The sequence below is a fragment of the Polypterus senegalus genome, chromosome 6 (genome assembly GCF_016835505.1).
Source record: "Polypterus senegalus isolate Bchr_013 chromosome 6, ASM1683550v1, whole genome shotgun sequence".
NCBI classification, from domain to species: Eukaryota; Metazoa; Chordata; class Cladistia; order Polypteriformes; family Polypteridae; genus Polypterus; species Polypterus senegalus.
Genome location: NC_053159.1, coordinates 105,703,740 through 105,724,957, shown reverse-complemented (window position 1 = coordinate 105,724,957; position 21,218 = coordinate 105,703,740). Strand labels below are relative to the sequence as shown.

The 21,218-nt window shown below is 36.6% G+C and overlaps 1 protein-coding gene across 12 annotated transcripts in view; it reads right to left on the bottom strand.

Annotated features, from left to right (window-relative positions):
• Window positions 1-21,218, bottom strand: part of LOC120531362 (unconventional myosin-XVIIIa-like) — a 295,511-nt gene that overhangs the window by 140,851 nt on the left and 133,442 nt on the right. For all 12 annotated transcript variants that reach the window (XM_039756696.1, XM_039756697.1, XM_039756698.1 and 9 more), the window contains 4 exons: window positions 18,142-18,318; window positions 13,556-13,766; window positions 7,638-7,780; window positions 936-1,036 (listed from right to left, as the gene is read on the bottom strand). In XM_039756696.1, the coding sequence (XP_039612630.1) occupies window positions 936-1,036; window positions 7,638-7,780; window positions 13,556-13,766; window positions 18,142-18,318 (632 nt within the window). The remainder of the gene's footprint in view (window positions 1-935; window positions 1,037-7,637; window positions 7,781-13,555; window positions 13,767-18,141; window positions 18,319-21,218) is intronic.

The window sequence follows — 21,218 nt, the reverse complement described above, 5'->3', positions numbered from 1 at the left end:
ACTGAAATATATGCTTAACTTTACTGGGTTTGTATATAATTTGAAATCAGTATTTGTTAAGAAAAGAAAATCAAAATTAAACTGAGTCTACAAAAGTAAATAGCATTAATAAAACATTTCAGAAAGATGTCAAATATGCAAAGAAAATTACAGGTTAGCCTTTGCAATTCACATGTCTGTCATCAATAAATAAATGGAAATTATTCTGCAAGTTTTGCAGTCTGCTGTGTAAAAATGCATAACACGCTTTAGCACTGCTACTTAAATGGACTGCAAATCCCTGAAACCCCTGGAGTACTGTGTCATTGGGCACCTTTGATGGTTGACGCGAGGATTGCTGTGTGAAAACTGAGGGCAGTAGTTTTAAAAATGAGCCATTAGAAGCTGACAGAATCACAATAATCGATTTTTCTTTCTTATTTGTTTCAATGCTTCACTGCACAAGTGGATTATAAGTGTACCCAGATTATAGTTTTCTCTGGATTTATGTCCTTGTCCTTTGCCCGCTACTTTATATGATTTCATCAGGATTGGAAAACATCTTCATCTTCTACAAATCTTCACATATATTGTCTTTACAGTAGGACAAAACTTTACACAACTTTCAAGAGTGTGTTTACAGGTGATTTCATTTCATAACTACACCATTATCTGCATCTGCGAAACTGGACCATGCTGTGTTTATTGTTTTGTTGGATTTGTTTTGAATCTATAATATTAATAATTTTTGTTGTTTATTACCATAAATATACACTCAAACTTATTATAAGAAGGTACATTTTGTAAAAAGTTACAGTTCACTGAAGAACTACTGAAATGTGCATATGAATATACATAAATATATACATACACATAAATACATCTATATACATACATTTAATGTACTCAAATTATTTATCTTGGAGGAAAAATGAAAAGGTCTGGCAGAAATTTACCTGAGAGAACTATCTGCTCCAGCCATTAAGTAGTAGAAAACATTGAAAGTTGTTTCCATTTCAGGACGCCTTGTTACTCGTAATTTTTCTAGCAACATTGTCTAAGAGAAGAAAATACAGTATACTAAAGATGATTCAACCACTTTACAAAGAACAAATAAAGCATGGTTTGGCTAAAAGTGCAATACATTTCAAACGTAAGGCTCTCAAATCTATTTCTTTTTACATGGAAATGGCCAAACACTGATGAGCCCACTGAATTAAATACAATTGTACGTAATAAGACAGCTTTTGGCAAAATGGCAGACCTTTTATGTACAACATACTGTGGGATTAATTTATGATTAGCCAGCTATACTTGGGTCCTGGGAAATTCAGCAGCATAATGATAAAATACTTAAATATCAGAAAAGAGATGGAACAAGGCGGCACGGTGGCACAGTGGTAGCGCTGCTGCCTCGCAGTTAGGAGACCCGGGTTCGCTTCCCGGGTCCTACCTGCGTGGAGTTTGCATGTTCTCCCCGTGTCTGCGTGGGTTTCCTTCGGGCGCTCCGGTTTCCTCCCACAATCCAAAGACATGCAGGTTAGGTGGATTGGCGATTCTAAATTGGCCCTAGTGTGTGCTTGGTGTTTGTGTGTGTCCTGCGGTGGGTTGGCACCCTGCCCAGGATTGGTTCCTGCCTTGTGCCCTGTGTTGGCTGGGATTGGCTCCAGCAGACCCCCGTGACCCTGTATTCGGATTCAGCGGGTTAGAAAATGGATGGATGGATGGAGATGGAACAAAATCCTGTCATGTCTGGACAGTGACGCATACTAGTGTATACACACACATATCTCCTACATTGTATGTATTCGCATTACCTGTGGAGATAAACAATCAATTCAAACAATGACTAATCATTTCTTTCAATATGTTCAATTGATTTACGTTTAGTTGCTTCGAGATATGTTTTGAGACTAACTCAGTTTATTCTTTACTATCAGTAAAATTTCAATTAACACAAGTTATAAATATAGAAAACTTTGGAAAACTGATAATCAAAACAGCAGTTTTTCTAAAATTTCAGAAATACATTATATTCAAAAAATAAGTCATAATAAACAGAAAACTATGCATGAGTAATTAATTATTTATTGATTTTCCAAATTCAAACTATGTTATATCACACCTTTCATCAATTGCACCAAACATGCACATTATGCACTTAACACATAGCAAAAACCAATACACAGTCTCTAACATATAACAGTCAATTTAGGGTGCAAAATCTTTTACTGAATATTAGGGAAATGTTCAGTCTCTCCAAAATAAAGTGGATGAACTTGAAGCACATGTTCACTTTGACCATTACTCCATACAATTTAACGCAGAATGTAAAACAAAAAAACACACCCTGTAACAATCACCCTGCCATTTGGGTTCTGCAGTTCGCAATTTTCCTTCATTAAAGTTACAATACTATTCTCAGTGATTTCATATTAAATGTTTTTCACATAACTAAGTATGCAGTACACAGCCTGCACCTGAAAATTCAGGATCGGGAGAGCACATGCAGTAAAAAGTGGAGCCAGGTGGTCAGGAGTATGCCCCAGAGAAGCAAGAGACAGGCGTACACTCGAGTGTGGGGCTGGCGAAAGGGTACTCCTTAAAGAAATGTAGAGGAGTAGGACTGGCCCTGTTGTAAGAAGTTTGCCTTTTGGATGCCAATGGACTGGCTGAGGGAGAAATGAGTGGGGTTCAGCAGGAAGTCCTATGGACGCCGAAGCACTGGCAGTAGGAACCCAAACTTGTAATTTATTGGATGACTCCATGCTGCAAGGTCCTGCTGAGGAGATGCCAGATTTTAGAAAGAAGGCTTTGCAGCTTGTGCCTGTTTTAGAAAAAGAAACCTAAATTCTAAAAAGAATTTTAACCTTGTTTTAATGGATATTTATCATGGAAATTATTTACTCAGAATTGAACTTCCACTTTTATTTATGTTTTTTTTTTTACACTACACTACATTTCTTGTAAGCTATGGCTAGATATAAGTGTTGATGAATAAGAACTGATAACACAAAAGTGGGAAAATACATTATGCAACTTAAAGCTACAGAAAACATGCCAATTGCTAACGCATGTATGGAAAATATAAAAAACCTTACCCATGATGGTCACTGTGAGCAGAAATATGAATAGGAATAATATCCTAACCTCAAGAAAATAGTACCAAAAATCTGCACCAATATTTATTACTTCAAGGTTACTTTTGATGTCACAAAGTGGACATATTCTGTTTTAAGGCTTTTGTATTCTTGTTTGGAATCCTGGCCTTTTAACTCAGTTGTCAAACACAGGAGCAACCAAGATGTTTTTAAATTTAAGTTAAAAAAAAACAACAACACACACTTCACTTTAGAAGACAATCTCATATAGCAAAGTACTAAATAATTAATAGGAAATAACTTCAACTTGAATAATACCTAATTTGTCCTTTAAAACTTAAAGTCCTACTAACTGAGGCCAAAACTAGTGAAAAGGAGATTGTATGAGGGACCTTTAAAAGTGCAATAACTGATTTTATTAATACAGTGCATCCGGAAAGCATTCACAGCGCATCACTTTTTCCACATTTTGTTATGTTACAGCCTTGTTCCAAAATGGATTAAATTCATTTTTTTCCTCAGAATTCTACACACAACTCCCCATAATGACATCATGAAAAAAGTTCACTTGAGATTTTTGCAAATTTATTAAAAATAAAAAAATTGAGAAAGCACATGTACGTAAGTATTCACAGCCTTTGCCATGAAGCTCAAAATTGAGCTCAGGTGCATCCTGTTTCCCCTGATCATCTTTGAGATGTTTCTGCAGCTTAATTAGAGTGCACCTGTAGTAAATTCAGTTGATTGGACATGATTTGGAAAGGCACACACCTGTCTGTATAAGGTCCCACAGCTGACAGTTCATGTCAGAGCACAAACCAAGCATTAGGTCAAAGGAATTGTCTGTAGACCTCCGAGACAGGATTGTCAATTCTGGGGAAGGTTACAGAAAAATGTCTGCTGCTTTGAAGGTCCCAATGAGCACAGTGGCCTCCTTCATCTGTAAGTGGAAGAAGTTCAAAACCACCAGGACTCTTTCTAGAGCTGGCCGGCCATCTAAACTGAGCGATCAGGGGAGTAGGGCCTTAGTCAGGGAGGTGACCAAGAACCCGATGGTCACTCTGTCAGTGCTCCAGAGGTTCTCTGTGGAGAGAGGAGAACCTTCCAGAAGGACAACCATCTCTGTAGCAATCCACCAATCAGGCCTGTATGGTAGAGTGGCCAGACGGAAGCCACTCCTTAGTAAAAGGCACATGGCAGGCTGCCTGGAGTTTGCAAAAAGGCACCTGAAGGACTCTCAGACCATGAGAAACAAAATTCTCTGGTCTGATGAGACAAAGATTGAACTCTTTGGTGTGAATGTCAGGCATCACATTTGGAGAAAACCAGGCACCGCTCATCACCAGGCCAATGCCATCTCTACAGTGAAGCATGATGGTGGAAGCATAATGCTGTGGGGATGTTTTTCAGCGGCAGGAACTGGGAGACTAGTCAGGATAAAAGGAAAGATGACTGCAGCAATGTACAGAGACATCCTGGATGAAACCCTGCTCCAGAGCGCTCTTGACCTTAGACTGGGGAGACGGTCCATCTTTCAGCAGGACAACGACCCAACGACATAGCCAAGATATCAAAGGAGTGGCTTCAGGACAACTCTGTGAATGTCCTTGAGTGGCCCAGCCAGAGCCCAGACTTGAATCCGATTGAACATCTCTGGAGAGATCTTAAAATTGCTGTGCACTGACGCTTCAGGTGTGCCTTATCAGGGTTATTTAGTGGAATTTCTTGCTTTATCATTGGGGTTGGGACCAGCAGTTGTGTTGTGCAGAAGTCAGGTTAGTTGGACGATCATTAATTTTTCAACAGGACAATGACCCCAAACACACCTCCAGGCTGTGTAAGGGCTATTTGACCAAGAAGGAGAGTGATGGAGTGCTGTAAATGGTCATGAAAATAAAGAAAACACATTGAATGAGGAGGTGTGTCCAAACTTTTGGCCTGTACTGTATATACCTATGTCTCTGTTTGGTTTTTTTTTTGTCAGTGTGGCTTTGACATCATGGACCATAAGGTGCATACTAATTCAGCGTGAGCAGGAACACTCAATAACACTGAATAAAAAAAAAAATAAAAAATCAAGTGACGGTGACATACGAAGAAGGCAGATTTACCAGCATTTGTGTGCCAGCTTTTATCTATCCAGATCAGAGAATGTCCAGTTCCATTGCCTCAAAACCCCACTCACATCTACAGTTATTCCCAGTTTCAGATAAAAAGTAACTGCGTCAGATCCCTGGGTGGGATTTAGTATGTATCGCGATTGTGACTGTAACTTTTACAAGTACTATAAATGTACACCGGCTGTTACAGACGCAAACCAAATGTATGTGTTTACTGTATAATATTAACAATAAGAGCAGCTCACTACTGAAAACAGTAAATATAGGAGGGAGTCAGGATCGAACTAGGGACTCTTGATTACAAGTCGGCAAATCTTACCACTACGCCACGGAAGCTGTTGTACGGCCTTGAACCTTTTGTTAAAGTGTTTATTTAATCTTTGGACTTCAGGCTTCACACATTATATAGTTTACACCTGCATTTTGTCATTCATTACTAAAATATGAAAAACATTTCTGTTTTAACAATGTATTTACACAGATTATTGTGCAAACGGAACACACATGAAATGCATGTGTTCCAAATAACAATCTATTTTTTCCACTCTAAAACTCCAGCACTTCACTCCCAGATAATCAAGGCATGAGCTACAAGAACTTTGTGCACATTCTGTGGCAGTGGGGGTGGAATAGCAGGCTGCTTGTCTTTATCGGCACATTTACAGGACAAAAGACACTGACGGAGAGGTGTGAACGGATTTAGGTGGGCTGGATTTACAAGTTTTTTTTGTAGGCTCTGGTAATTCTAGTGTTAAGTATGACTATAATTCTAAAATAACACAAGCTGGTTGAGGACTATACCCCTCCCTCAACATTCCACATATCCGTCAATGAGCTGTCAGTAGTAGCACCAGCAGTAGTGGTGATGGTGGCAATCTGATGGATATGTGGAGAGACTTTTTCCAGCCTCAACGACCCAGTGAAACACAGGATGGCAGTATCAGTAGTCACATCCAACAGCTGGACTACATGGTAAGTGATTACCTGGGGTGCATTGGTGCATGTGACATTATATACACAGACAACCCCATGGAATTATGGGTCACAAAGCTGTCTCACAAATCGTGAGCTAGCTCAGTGCACCCTGAAAGTGCTGTATTGTTCAATGGCTCCCAATTTACTGTCTGAGCAGGCTTTCAGTGCCACATACAGGGTGTTCACAGACAAGAGGAGATCTCCAGCCCCCTACTGCCGATTCCATCTCTAATGCTCTCACCTCTGGCTCCTCCTTCTGTTCCCACTTTTTGCAAGAAAGTTTACTGTTCTCGTATTTAATTACATAAACTGTTGTACATCAAATCCAGACTTGCATAAGTACAGCTAAAAGTGTTTTTCCATAAACAACATTTCTTATTTTTAATCTTAACAAAGAAAAAAAAACTTAATTGTCAAAGGAGTTCAGGGACATTTGTGTCTTCCTGCAATTATAAAAATTGAAAAGCATTCTGTAGAGAGCTATTGATCTACTGAGGCATAGGGCTACAGGACGCATGAGGCAAGGATTTCAGATGGATTAACTCAATTGCATCAAGCAATCCATAACTGGTAAAAGTTTTTACCACTTCAGGGTATGAGAATTGTACGTGACCACAGTTGTTCCAGCTTTCTCTGACTTCTGGCTTTAGAAAGTAACAACAACAGTTTGCTAAGTTGCATAATTTTATGTTGGGGCACACAGTGGAGCATTGATTGACCCTGCTGCCTCACAGTTTCTGTCATATTTTTGGCCATAATAACCGATGCAGCATAGTTGGCAGACACTTCCCTAGCTCACTGGGACACATAAAATACCAAGACACTATTAGAATCCACTCAAAACAAGTTAAGTTTCTCCTTCTCCAATGACTTTAATGTGTTTTGCCAAGTTTTCAGAAATTTCTGAACATTTACAAGTTTTTTCAGAACTTGAGGTGAAGTAAATAAATATGGTTCACTCATCACTAATGTTGAGCTATATCTTTTAAGACAAACATCTTTAGATTTAGTTACTGCTTAAGCTTTCTACCTCTCTGTTTTCATCCTGGATATCTACAATTACATTGACCCAATTAACCATTAAAAAAGTCTGGTTTTGTTTTTAGTGCTAATTGGCCTTTGTCTGTTTTTGTTTTTAGTGCTAATTGGCCTTTGAACTAACCATAGTACTAAAGTTGGTTTTTTTTTTTGTAATCCAGCTTAGATAATGGCATTTTATAAATAAAAAAATAATGATAATTGATGGGAAAACAACACTCTTTAGCATATTTCACCAACATTCATCAAAATCTTAAAGACAAAATAAAGTAGAAAAAAACATACAAACAGACTAAAGGGTAACCATACAAGAGAATAATGTGGTAATGCCTTTTTATTAAAGGATAAAACAATTTTAAGGAAGCCATTCAAACTTATAAAACATCTTGTAAGAATCAGAATAAGAGTAAAATCTAATACATACCTGTACAGAAGCTGAAGCTATCTGACCAGCTTGGTCAAAGTCCAGCGAAACAATCTGAGAAAAGCGGCTAGCATTTGAGTTCATCATTGTACAACAGTTTCCAAAAGCCTCCAAGATTGTGTAGACAGCCTGCCATTTCTCTGCTACAACAAAAATTTTAAAAAGTAATTATCTGGAGTGGGGGCACAGTATGTATCAGTGAAATTTCCTTTAAAATATAAAGTTTAATTAACCACAATCAATGTATCTGCTATATGCAATTAATATGCAAAAAGTGGGTGTAAAGCTGGAACCAAGGGTGCGTGTTTTTATTGGTGAAAGCTCTATGTGGTTGATAAAAATGCTATGCAAGTCTAGCTACTAAAGGAAATTGATTAAATTTAATAGGAACAATGAAGGCCCCTGTTCATACAGGATCTAGTCGATCAGATGAGCTGTCAGCATGTAGTGATCACAGGACATGTTATCTGTTAAAAGGAAAAACATCTCTGGAACAGTAGTGGCCAACTAATTAACGGAAAATGCACTTCTTTCTAGTACACAAATTCATTAAAAACTGTTACGCGGTCTAAAAAGTAAGGTTTGAATTTTTTATATTAAGCAAGAAAGTTTGTCATGACTCTGAACTAATGAATACTCAGTTTCCTGGGCTATGAAAATATTCATTTACAGGTAACTCATCTTGAAAAGTCAATTGTTTTTCCATTTTCAGTATGTGATCATAAACATCATTATCACATTACAGGTGTGACAATGTGCAAATCACTTTACAATTTGCATGTGCACAAACTATAAACATATAGAGTTACACAATTTATCTGCATTTATATACTGCCTTGGAAGGGTGGTTGATAAACAAAATACCACATACAGAAAATGTGGTTTGTTTTGTTTGTTACAAATTATGAAAAGAAATTACTTTTTTCAGAAGATTTACAAAAAAATTAATTCAGGTTGAAGTTCTGTTAGCCTGAATAAATCTATGCATACAGTATCAGTTATTTGATAAGTTGCGTTAACTTTTTTGCATTGCCCATATTGCTGCAATAGTGACTCGAAAGACACAAGACACCTTCTTTTCTATAAGTCTGCCCAAATGGGGCGGATTAGTGATTAGGCTATCCTAGGGGCCTGGACTGAGTGCAGGACCCTGCCTTAGGGAAGAAAAACCAAAAAGTAAAAATCAAATTCATTTTTTAATGCCACATCTATAGCTACTTAGGAAAATGAAACTATCATTACTTAACAGATGTATCTTATAATATCGGCATGGCTGGACGGCCCACTAGGACTAACGGGACTAACCCTGCTGCTGTCTCTCTCCGTGGAGCACTGTTGAGCCACAAGCAACAAGTTAGAATGAGTGCAGGAATAAGAGTGAGAGAGACATGATGCAATGTGACTGGCACATGCTACATCATCCTACCCTTGTAGCAGTCTGTACAATGAAATTCGTTATATAATTCTATATACAGTAAATGTATTAATCAGCAGCCTTAGTGGTGAAATTCAGGTTGAAAAATTAAGGAGATCAGGTATTAAAATGAAGCGTTCTTTTATTTTATTTTTAATAGTCATCAGTTAAATTTTCTAGGAACACCACCCAGCCCTTGTCATTCACAAGATATCCTACAGTATCAGACTTCTGTAGGAAACGCTTAAATAGGAAACGTTGTTGGTACCCTAAACCTTTCTGGTTTTCTAGAAAGCTAGGTGTAGCCGCCGAAGCATAAGGCGAAATCAGGCACAGGTAAAACGCGTGTCAAAGAAATCTCATAGTCCAAAAGTTTGTTTTAAAATATTTAGTGAAAATTAAATGCAAATAATCCACACAAGAATAAAAGGAAAAATAGTTACATACGTAGAATAAAGGCAAAGAAAAAGAGAAAAAAATGTATCTTCTATAAACTTAGCTTTTCTTGAGAAACTTTAGTTATTTCTATACTCAAACGTTCTTTATTTCTTTCTATACTTAAAGGTTCTTAATTTCTTCTTCTGTATGCCTTAAGCATACGGTTCAACACTTAAACAAAGGTGCTGTTTTATGAGTTACTTCACACTCAAAAGGCCCGTAGGCCAGTTGGCACATACACATGTGCCCAGGCACGATTACGAGCATGAACATGGTTAAAAACTTTATGCCTCTATACCTTAAACAAGGCAAGGCTAGACACTAACGGGAGAACATTGTTCACTCAAAGCTGTTAGAAAATGACAGGAAAATACCAATACAATTCTATTCACGGGGTTATAGGAACCTCTAATAGATTATGCATTGTCATCTAGTAAAATATTCATGACTCTTATACTGTAGAACTAGGAAAATGGCTCTTACACTAGGTAGGAAGGAAGGAATGAAGAATGGATGAATGTATAGACTGCACTTCATTGAGAAGATTTCTGCCACAGTAACAGTAAATGTAAGTGATAATACAGTGCATCCGGAAAGTACTCACAGCGCATCACTTTATCCACATTTTGTTATGTTACAGCCTTATTCCAAAATGGATTAATTTTTTTCCTCAGAATTCTACACACAACACCCCATAATGACAACGTGAAAAAAGTTAAGTTGAGGTTTTTGCAAATTTATTAAAAATAAAAAAACGGAGAAATCACATGTACATAAGTATTCACAGCCTTTGCTCAATACTTTGCCGATGCACCTTTGGCAGCAATTAAGAGCCTCAAGTCTTTCTAAATATGATGCCACAAGCTTGGCACACCTATCCTTGGACAGTTTCGCCCATTCCTCTTTGCAGCACCTCTCAAGCTCCATTAGGTTGGATGGGAAGCAAAGGTGCACAGCCATTTTAAGATCTCTCCAGAGATGTTCAATCGGATTCAAGTCTGGGTTCTGGCTGTGCTACTCAAGGACATTCACGGAGTCGTCCTGAAGCCACTCCTTTGATATCTTGGCTGTGTGCTTAGGGTCGTTGTCCTGCTGAAAGATGAATCGTCGCCCCAGTCTGAGGTCAAGAGAGCTCTGGAGCAGGTTTTCATCCAGGATGTCTCTGTACATTGCTGCAGTCATCTTTCCCTTTATCCTGACTAGTCTCCCAGTTCCTGCCGCTGAAAAACATCCCCACAGCATGATGCTGCCACCACCATGCTGCACTGTAGGGATGGTATTGGCCTGGTGATGAGCGGTGCCTGGTTTCCTCCAAACGTGACGCCTGACATTCACACCAAAGAGTTCAATCTTTGTCTCATCAGACCAGAGAATTTTGTTTCTCATGGTCTGAGAGTCCTTCAGGTGCTTTTTGGCAAACTCCAGGCGGGCTGCCATGTGCCTTTTACTAAGGAATTGCTTCCGCCTAGCCATTCTACGATACAGGCCTGATTGGTGGATTGCTTCAGAGATGGTTGTCCTTCTGGAAGGTTCTCCTCTCTTCACAGAGGACCACTGGAGTTCTGACAGAGTGACCATCTCTAGGAAGAGTCCTGGTGGTTTTGAACTTCTTCCACTTACGGATGATGTAGGCCACTGTGCTCATTGGGACCTTCAAAGCAGCAGAAACTTTTCTGTAACCTTCTCCAGATTTGTGCCTCGAGACAATCCTGTCTCGGAGGTCTACAGACAATTCCTTTGACATAATGCTTGGTTTGTGCTCTGACATGAACTGTCAGCTGTGGGACCTTATATAGACAGGTGTGTGCCTTTCCAAATCACTTCCAATCAACTGAATTTACCACAGGTGGACCAATTAAGCTGCAGAAACATCTCAAGGATGATCAGGGGAAACAGGATGCATCTGAGCTCAATTTGAGCTGCATGGCAAAGGCTGTGAATACTTATGTACATGAGGTTTCTCGATTTTTTTATTTTTAATAAATTTGCAAAAATCTCAAGTAAACTTTTTTCACGTTGTCATTATAGAGTGGTGTGTGTAGATTTCTGAGGAAAAAAATGAATTTAATCCATTTTGGAATAAAGCTGTAACAAAACAAAATGTGGAAAAAGTGATGCGCTGTGAATACTTTCCGGATGCACTGTACATCCACCACAGATTTCATACACAAACTCTAATGATCTCTATCTACTCTTTGCCACTCTTAAACAAATGAGCCATCTCTTCCAAACAAGCTAAGATTATAACTGGTTTAGAGTTAAGAACAAATTACAATATTTTGTTACAAAATGCACCACCCAGAAAGCACAAGCACAAAACTTTTATCATGTATGCTCCATCTTGACTAGCTGGCCATCAAGTTCACTGTTGTCTGATTTCTTGTCTGTTGTCTACTTTCTCATTTCTCTAACTGCAGCAGTGCTACAAAATGGGAAATCTGTCTACTTCTATAGGAGGTGGCCCATTCCTCTAAGCATTTAAATATACAATTAAAACTCATTATGTAAGTCAAAAATTGACTAATTAAAGATGCTGTTCACATGGCAACTGTGCTTGTTAGTCATTTGCAAAAAAATGCAAATGTGACAATCACAACAATAAACTGTTATTAACTCTCTTTTGTTTTGCTTCTCAATATCCTGCAGTTGCTGCTACTTTCTATATTGACAAGCTGCTACTCCTCCTCATAACTATAGGAGGAGACACCAGAAACACAGAGGAAATTTGGAATCCAAGGATGAAAAGAGTTAATCTTCATATTAAAATAGCACATAATTAGAATAAGGTAGAATGCCCAAAGTACTAGGTGGCAAGTTGCCATTGGCCATCAGAACTGATACTTCCGAATCCTACTGCTTATGTATTGTGAGAACACCTTAAGTCGACATATCCATTTTACTAGGAGTTAATGCATAAGCGAGAAGTTAAGCTGTAGTAAACAATGCACATATCTAGGAGGGTTAAACACATTTCCTAAACAGTAAAAATGCAGCTGCACAGATGTGTGGATCAAGAGTTTACAACAGCAGAATTGTGCAGGGCAAGAAACAACTTGATATGAGATGCAAACCTATCAAATGATTTTTACTTAATTTTATTACTGGGGTGTGAGAGTGGGAACAATATGTTGCCAGGATGATTATGTCAAAAAACCACCTAATCTTGCTGACCATTCTAAATTTTGAAGTTTTCCAGACTTCTTTCATTTTCATAGTTTATGTTCATATACTGACGACAACAGATATACATCAACACTTTTGTTTATGAAACTCAACAACATGAAATTTAAAGCACGATTCTTTTGGAGCAAATTGACAAGCTTAATTGAATTGGTAATTTATCCAAACAAGGAAAACAGAAATTTTTACATTGATTCTGTTTAGTTTTTATTTTCCTTGTATAGTGAGATTATGTAAGTAAATGTTGTAAGCTTCTGTATTTTATTTCACTGTATTATACTTGTAAATCTGAGTATGCATTCTAACTCCACACACGGTGAATAGCTCTACACAAGAATAAACCAAATTGAACTAAATCGCATTAAAATGTGTCAGGGAATTTGTCCGTGTTTTGTATTTCACTATGTTCATTAATTGTAAATTTTTGTGATTGCAGTATAATGAATCCCATGTTATGATGGATGTGCTTAAATGAAGACTATCTTGCCTATTACTTTAGTAATAAATATTAAACCTTGGAAAAAATCTCACTTGAGATATTTTCTATTCACTATGGAAAAACCCTAAGTTAAAAAAGCTTCATTTAATACAACCTGATCTCAAATATGTTCTTGCCTTAAGCAATCTTGTCAGTTCTATTTGATATGTATGTGAAAACCACAAGTTATCTGGCCTTAGGCAATCTCATCTATTTTACTTTTTCACAAATCACTTAACCTGAAGAACACCTCACCTGCAACAACAGAAGACGTTGTGTATATCAGATAATAAATAAATAATATTTATATAAATATATAAATAATAAAAATATCTGATAAAAAATATCAGGGGTACATGTCATCCCACTATTTTACAATAAACCTGAGATTATGCAGGTGTCACTTACCTGAGAAGATCTTGCCAGTGCTGCCTGCAATGGATACCAAATACTGTAGTAAATGCTGGCAGTTTGTAGTCTTCCCACTACCACTTTTTCCCAGAAGTAAGATGGACTGATCTTGCCGGGTTGTCAGGACATTACGGTATGCAGCCTGTGCAACAGCATAAATGTGTGGAGAAGAATCTTCCCGACGACACCCTTTGAACATATGCATCACCTAAAAATGAACAAACAACAACAAAAACACCAAACATTAACTTCATAATACCTCAATTCTTAGCACAAAATTAAATTTGGTAATCTGCAGAAACATAATCCTTCAGATAAGTATGCTTATTTATTAGATACATAATATGGTATTTCTATTTATTCTTTTTTTTTTTTACATATCTTCAAAATAAATCTTGTAATGTTGATCACAGTATGAGAGTATATAGCTTTCTTTACACAGTTATGTTAGTAGATGATTCCCTTCCATTTAGGCAATATTTCATATACTTTGTGCAACAATACTAATTAATCTTGTTGACTTTACTGTAGGCTAAAACTTAGATATTTAATATATACAAATTTTTCATATGAATATTCAAGTATATTTAAACATAGGTTACAAAATCTAGTTGGTAAGTTTTATATGTCTCCTTGTGGTGCATCTATAAAACAAGAAATGCTTATGATTAGTGTACTGCTACTTAAAACAATCATGAACAATCTATATTGCTTTCAAACAAAATCTGACAGTTGAAAACATAGACCTTTACAAAAACTGCATTCAGAACACAAACTGACATAATTAAAGAGAAAGTGGCCTATTAAGAGTGCATTGCCTTTTTCCGTTTCTAATGAACTTAAGAAACCCACACAAAATCACATATGGTTTTTCAAACATATTATACACAGCTAAAAGATGTCATTTTCGTACTCTATTTCAATTTTATACATTGATGCAATTTAAGTCTTCAAATATTTTACAAATGAAATATATCAAATTAATAAATGTTGCATTGGGATGAATCTTAAGTACATCCTACCATTATAATTATTTCTTTTAGAAGACAAATGTATTCAAAACCAGAAAAAAAATCATGCAGACTATACCTAAAGCTTGTTCCTTTACAGCTGCATCAAAAATATAATGAAGATGACCTGAATATTTATTTTCTCACTATGCTCCTTTGTTTTAGGCAGTGTGTATGTCAGCAGGCAACTAAGCCCAGACTTTGTAGCTAAAATAAAAATCGGTATCATTGAACATACTCTTTAAAGTTGCGAGTTTAAGGGTACTATAACAACAAAAGGAAAAAATCAGAAAAAAAACGGTAGTCACCATTCATTGCCTTTAAAGGAAACAGAGGCCATCTTTTGCTTGTTGCAACCTCAACTTCAACAGCTAGATTTCAAAGATCTCAAGTTTAAGACTGAACCAGAATTAGACCAGGAACAGAATGATGCGGATAGAATGTCAGCGAAATATTTAAAAATCAGTTTTTAACGCAACTATAAATCCATTAAATATGTTAGGAAGGAGGGTTTTTAAGAAGCAAAAAGTGATATGTTTAACTAATGATGACACAAGTTAATTAATTGAAAATATGAGAAGACTGATCCCAAATGAGATGTGCAAAAACATAAAATGCTACTCCATAATGAGTCTGGGGAATATGATTTCAAAAAGCTGTACAAAGCAAACAAGCAATCGTTCTTTTACACTTGGATATCAAGGTTTTTACCTTTAAATAAGAATTTTGTAAATACTTTCAAATTTTATTTATATGTGATATTACAGCGGATGTCAGAAGTTTACATACACTTAGGGAGATTTATTTAAAATCACTTTAGAAACCCACTTTAGATAATTTCACATTTTATTGACTATATCACAAATCCAGTGGGCCACATACTTACATACACATTGTTAATGGTTAAACAGCTTGGAAAATTCCAGAAAATGTCAAGCCTTTAGGCAATTAGACAATTAGGTTCTGATAGCCAATTAGTCTAATCAGAGTCAACATGTACATTTATGTTAAGGCCCACCATCAAACCCACTGAAATCTGGTTTATCCTTGGGAACAATTTCGAAACGGCTGAAGATTCAGCATTCATCTGTACAATAAGTATAAACACATTGAGACCACACATTCGTGATACCGCTCATGAAGGAGATGTATTATGTCATCTAGAGAAGAACGTACAATACCAGAAAAACAGTAAAGGACCTTGTGAAGATGCTGGAGGAAACAAATATATATATCCATAATAAAATAAGTCCTATATTGACATAATGTAAAGGCTGGTCAGCAAGGAAGATGCCACTGCTCCAAAGCCATCATAATAAAAGCCACACTGCAGTTTGCAATGGCACATGGGGATAAAGATCTTACTTTCTGGAGAAATGTCCTCTGGTCTGATGAATCCAAGATTGAACTGTATGGCCATAATGACCATCACTATGTTTGGAGCAAAAAGGGTGAGGATTGCAAGCCAAAAAAACACCATCCCAAAAGTCAAACATGGGATGGGAGCATCATGTTGTGTTTGTGCTTTGCTGCAGGAGGTACTGGTGCACTTCACAGAATAAACTGCATCATGAAAAAGGAAAATTAGGTAGATATGCCTGTAGCAACGTCTCCAGAGCTCAGTCGCAAGTGGCTCTTCCAAATGGACAAAGACCCCAAGTATATCTCCAAAGTTATGGAAAAATGGCTTAAGGACAACAAAGTCAAGGTATTGGAGAGGCCATCACAAAGCCCTGCGAGCAAGAAGGCCTAAAAACCTGTTCCAGTTACATCAGTTCTGTCTAGAGGAATGGGCCAAAATTCCAGCATCTTATTATAAGAAGCTCATGGAAGGCTATCAAAATGTTTGGCTCAAGTTAAACAATTTAAAGGCAATACTCCACATATCAACAAAGTGTATGTAAACCCAATGGAATTGTGTGATATAGTCAAAAGAAAAAGAGAAATGCTCTGCCTGTGAACATTGGTGGAAAAATTATTTTTACTCTGCACAAAGTACATGTATTAAATGATGTGCCAATTTTATAATTTGTTAGTGTAAGATCTTTGGAGGGGTTATAAAGTGAGTTTTAAAGAATTCACCCTAAGTGCATGTTAATTTACAACTTCAACTGTATATCTTATAGCTCTACTTTATACCAAGAAATTTATTTAACAATATCCAATTAAATAATGTAGCTAAAGCTATGTTTTAAAGGATTGTCCTCTACCTGAAAAAGGGGATATTATCATGATTTTGGAGGTTTTACTAACACTTAACTAGAATAAAGCAAAACTGAGGCCTTTTCCCAGGTATCTTTCATGAACACTGGCATATACTGGGCATCACACTGTACAACTTTTTCAACAGTTTTCAGATCCAGAATTCATTTTTATAACCCTATGAAAATCACAAGTCCAGGGTAGTGAGTGTGAGAGTTCACCTAATGAGCACTCATCCAGATGTGCAATATACATAATACACACAAAATATGTGTAAATGTGTAAGAACAGTTGAATGAACAGAAGAAAAACATGTTTTGAAATGAGGAAGGGTTTATTGAACTTTGGAGCTAGAACAGATATCTCCTAATTCAATAATAGAAGGATTGTCATTTAGACTCAACTCAACACCTTAGGGTAAGCACTTGTTTAGTTACTAGGTTTAATATGGAATGTCACATTATTTAGAAGCCAAGAAGTGGTGAGCTCATTAAACTTTTGTAGTTTAAGAAGACTTGGAAATGTGGTGAAGAATCATGATGAAATCTGTCTCCCTCTGTTATTCCTGGATATAAAAGTTTAACACTGAGGCAAAGAGACTCAGCAACTGCAGTCATTAAATTTCACATGTTCTCCAACTATAAGATATGTTGTGTGGTATGTTGTGGCAGGCCTGAAAAATCCTCGGTCTATGCACTGTACTTTTTGTGACCACCACAGCATTATTGTATGTCTTACTTTTCCACAGAGGTTTGCTGGTTGACACCTCAAAAACGTAGTTACAGTGTTATTAAATTCTTTTGTACACTGCTCTAATGAAAATTAATTCGAAGCCAAATTGTCTGTCTTAGGTCACGTTAAAGAATAAACAGTATAACAACACTAATGGTGTCTATTCTAACAATAAACCTAGTAGGATCTGCAGACTTTTTTCCACTTTTAAATCAGTTTTTTGATTGAGTGCCTTCCAGCATTTCGCCTGGTTTTCAGCTATTCCATGACTACAGCCTACTTATCCCATTCTTTACATCTATAAGGATAAATCTGTCCCATATAACAATTAATGTCAAAGAAAATTCACAATTGGACAGGTATAGATATATAAATGTGTAAACAGTAACAAAAGCAAAGAATAACAAACACATGTAAATAAAAATGCAGAAATAGAGAGATATTCCTTATTGACATAACTCTATCAAAATACTGTATATGTAAAGATTCATCTATTCATCTTCAAAGATGGTTATATCTATCACTCTGCTTACATTGAGCAAACAATGATTCTTTAATAAAGCAGAAAATACTATTACCACATTTTAAAAAGAAAGGTTCTCATCACCTTCTCTTTAAATGAATGTAGAATTTCAATACCTTTTCTGAATACATAGAAGGAGAACTCAGAGGGTTGATGATGACCATGTTAGGACCAGCATAATTATGGATCAGGTTTCCGCCATAGCGTTGACGAAGGGTATGCAGGACACTGGATTCATTGAGATACAACAAAGAAGCCAGATCTTCCACACGGTCAAAAGATGGAGGATTAGCCTTGAGAAGAAGTAAACAAGAAAGTATTCTGAAAACAGCTACCCAAATACAGGTCAACATGATTATCAGAAATCAGTACAGATTAAGCTAAGCCTACATCTAATACACTGACAGAAGAGGGTCAGAAATATGAGACAAATGTGCACTTGATGCCACTAACAACACTTAAGATGTCAAACCTTGAGTAATTACTAAGTCACAGATATACAAGAAAGTTCTGAGGAGAACAAGTCGTCCAGTCTATCTTGGCTTATCAATTCCTATTAACATTACATTTTCAAAATAACACTTAGAAGAAACTGAAAGGAACTCAAGGAGTTATTTTCCACTACACTCTTTCAGTTAAATAACAAAAGAATGGAAATACCTGGATGAATAAAAGAAACAGATTATGTTGAAAATGAGTGCAGGTTAGAGATTACGAAAACAGTGGAATTCAAATGGTTTTATATAAAAAAAAAAAAAAAAGAAAGAAAACCTTGGTGTGATACACATGTGGAGAAAGTTAAAGAATATGAAAGTAGGAAAATTAGAAAGTATTAAAACAAGAAAGTAAAAATCACAGTAGCGCAAACGGAAAATATTACTTGAAAAAGGGAAAATAATCACCACAGACCAGGTGTCATTGGAAAAAAAAGCAGGATAAAGCGAGGTCAGAAATAAAAGACAGAGTAGAAAACAAAGTAAAACGTCATAAAGAGCTTAAAAAACAAGGGGGCCAAACACATGCAGAGCGGGTTACAGATAATGAAAACTGGAATACAAAAGACTCAAAAAAAAAACGTAGGCGCGAAACACATGCAGACCAAGATGCAGAATATGAAAGCAGAAAAATACGACAGCGTGTCAAAACAAAGAAAGTAAACATCGCATTAGCTCAAAAAAGAGAAATTATTACTCTGAGAAATAACGTGAAGGTAAATTGAGATCGAATATATGGACATAGGTGATATGTCAGAAGTATGTAAATATTGTAAGGCTTTGAAGTTTAAGTCAGAGAATTCCAAAAACGTGGCTTACCTCACATGCATTTATTGGTTACTTTGCAAAAACAAAAGATTAACTGCTGATGATGTAGATTGTTTTGTCTGTGCTAAAATTCCAAACAGAGATACCTATCCTGAATTATGGTACAAAGTTATTAAATACATTTCTCACTGATCTCATTTAAAAGATTCAGCATATTGGGACTCCAAAGATTCCAAATATTGTATTTATATACATATACACTAGGGGGCTTTGCCCCCTGCTCGCTTCACTCGCCAACCCCTGTGTTTGGTTAATCGGATATACAATTTTAAAAGCATTTTTTTTCTTTGGAATTGTTTTAATTTCATTGTTTGCATTTTTACTTTAAAGCTTCAGTAAAAACAATATTTAGAATTACCTTTTCTTCAAGATCGCACTGAATTTTGATTCCGTTTTTGGAGATACATTGTGACAACGCAACGTATAATTGCTCTTGAGTGAATATCGTTTCTTTTTCTCTAATAAATAATCCGAGTTCTTCTAATGTTCGTCCCTGTGATTTGTTAATTGTCATAGCAAAACCTATTCTCACAGGAAACTGTAAACATTTTAATATGAATGGCATATCAAGATCTCCTTTGGTGTATAATGTTATTCACGGAATATATACATTACCTTTCTTGTCGTCAGTTAAAATTTGCATCGCTTCTTCCTGATCATAAATATACACCTGACCGAATTGTGTTTTCTTTGAAATTAAACTTGTCGTTGCTTTAACTGTTGCGGGACAACATATTCTCATAGTGTATTGGTCCACTATTGTGTAAGTCTAGGTTTTGTACATTGAATGATGCAAAGGCGAAAAGATTATTGTAGACTTGTATATTTTGCCTGTAGTGTTTGTGGATTTTGTGGTGGGCTGACGCCCTGCCCGGGGTTTATTCCTGACTTGCGCCCTGTGCTGGCAGGGACTGGCTGCAGCAGACCCCTGTGACCCTGTTTTCGGATATAGCGGGTTGGGAAATGACTGACTGACTGATTGTGGATTTCACTTTCCACAAACATCAAATCCTTTAATTCTCTTGGATACACCTCCTCATTGTGTAGAAACACTATTTTTCCCTGATGGCAACAGGAATTAAATGATCTACAAGTCTCTGACTTAAACTTCAAACCTTAACAATATTTCCACATTTCTGACATATCACCTATGTCCATATATTCAATCTCTATTTGCCTTTTCGTTATTTCACCGAGTAATAAATTCTCTTTTTTAGCACTAATGCGATCCTTATCTTTTTTAATATTTTCAAATTTTTCTGCTTTTATATTCTGTAACTTACTCTGTATGTATATCATGCCTACATGTTTTGTGTCTTTTGAATTCCACTGTTTCAATTATCTGTAACCTGCTCTGCATGTGTTTCGCAACTCGTTTTTGAACCTCTTTATGACCTTTTACTTTGTTTTCTACTCTTTGCCTTTTATTTCTGACCCCACTTTGTCCTGCTACTTTTTCAATTACACCTGTTCCTGGTGATTAATTTCCTTTTGTTTGTGCTAATGCGATCTTTACTATCTTTATTTTTTAATGCTGTAGCGACCTCCGCGTCCGGCTCGAAAAGAGAAGAACTAAAAAAAAACAATGACATAGTAAAGTCTCACAAAAGTTTTACTTGAACAATCACCGACTTGGTAACCCCAAACACAACCTCCTAGCACCCCCTCTAACCCCTCCTCTACTGGGTCTCACCCCCCACCACATCAATCAATACCCCGCTGTCAGTCCTCCGCCCTCCCTCATTCAGATCTAACAGTTACTTTAAAAAAAACAAAAAAAGACTTCAACCTTTCTGGGACACAACAATACTTTAGAATTTTACTGCTTTCATATTCTTTACCTTCTCTGCATCTGCATCTCCATCGTTTAT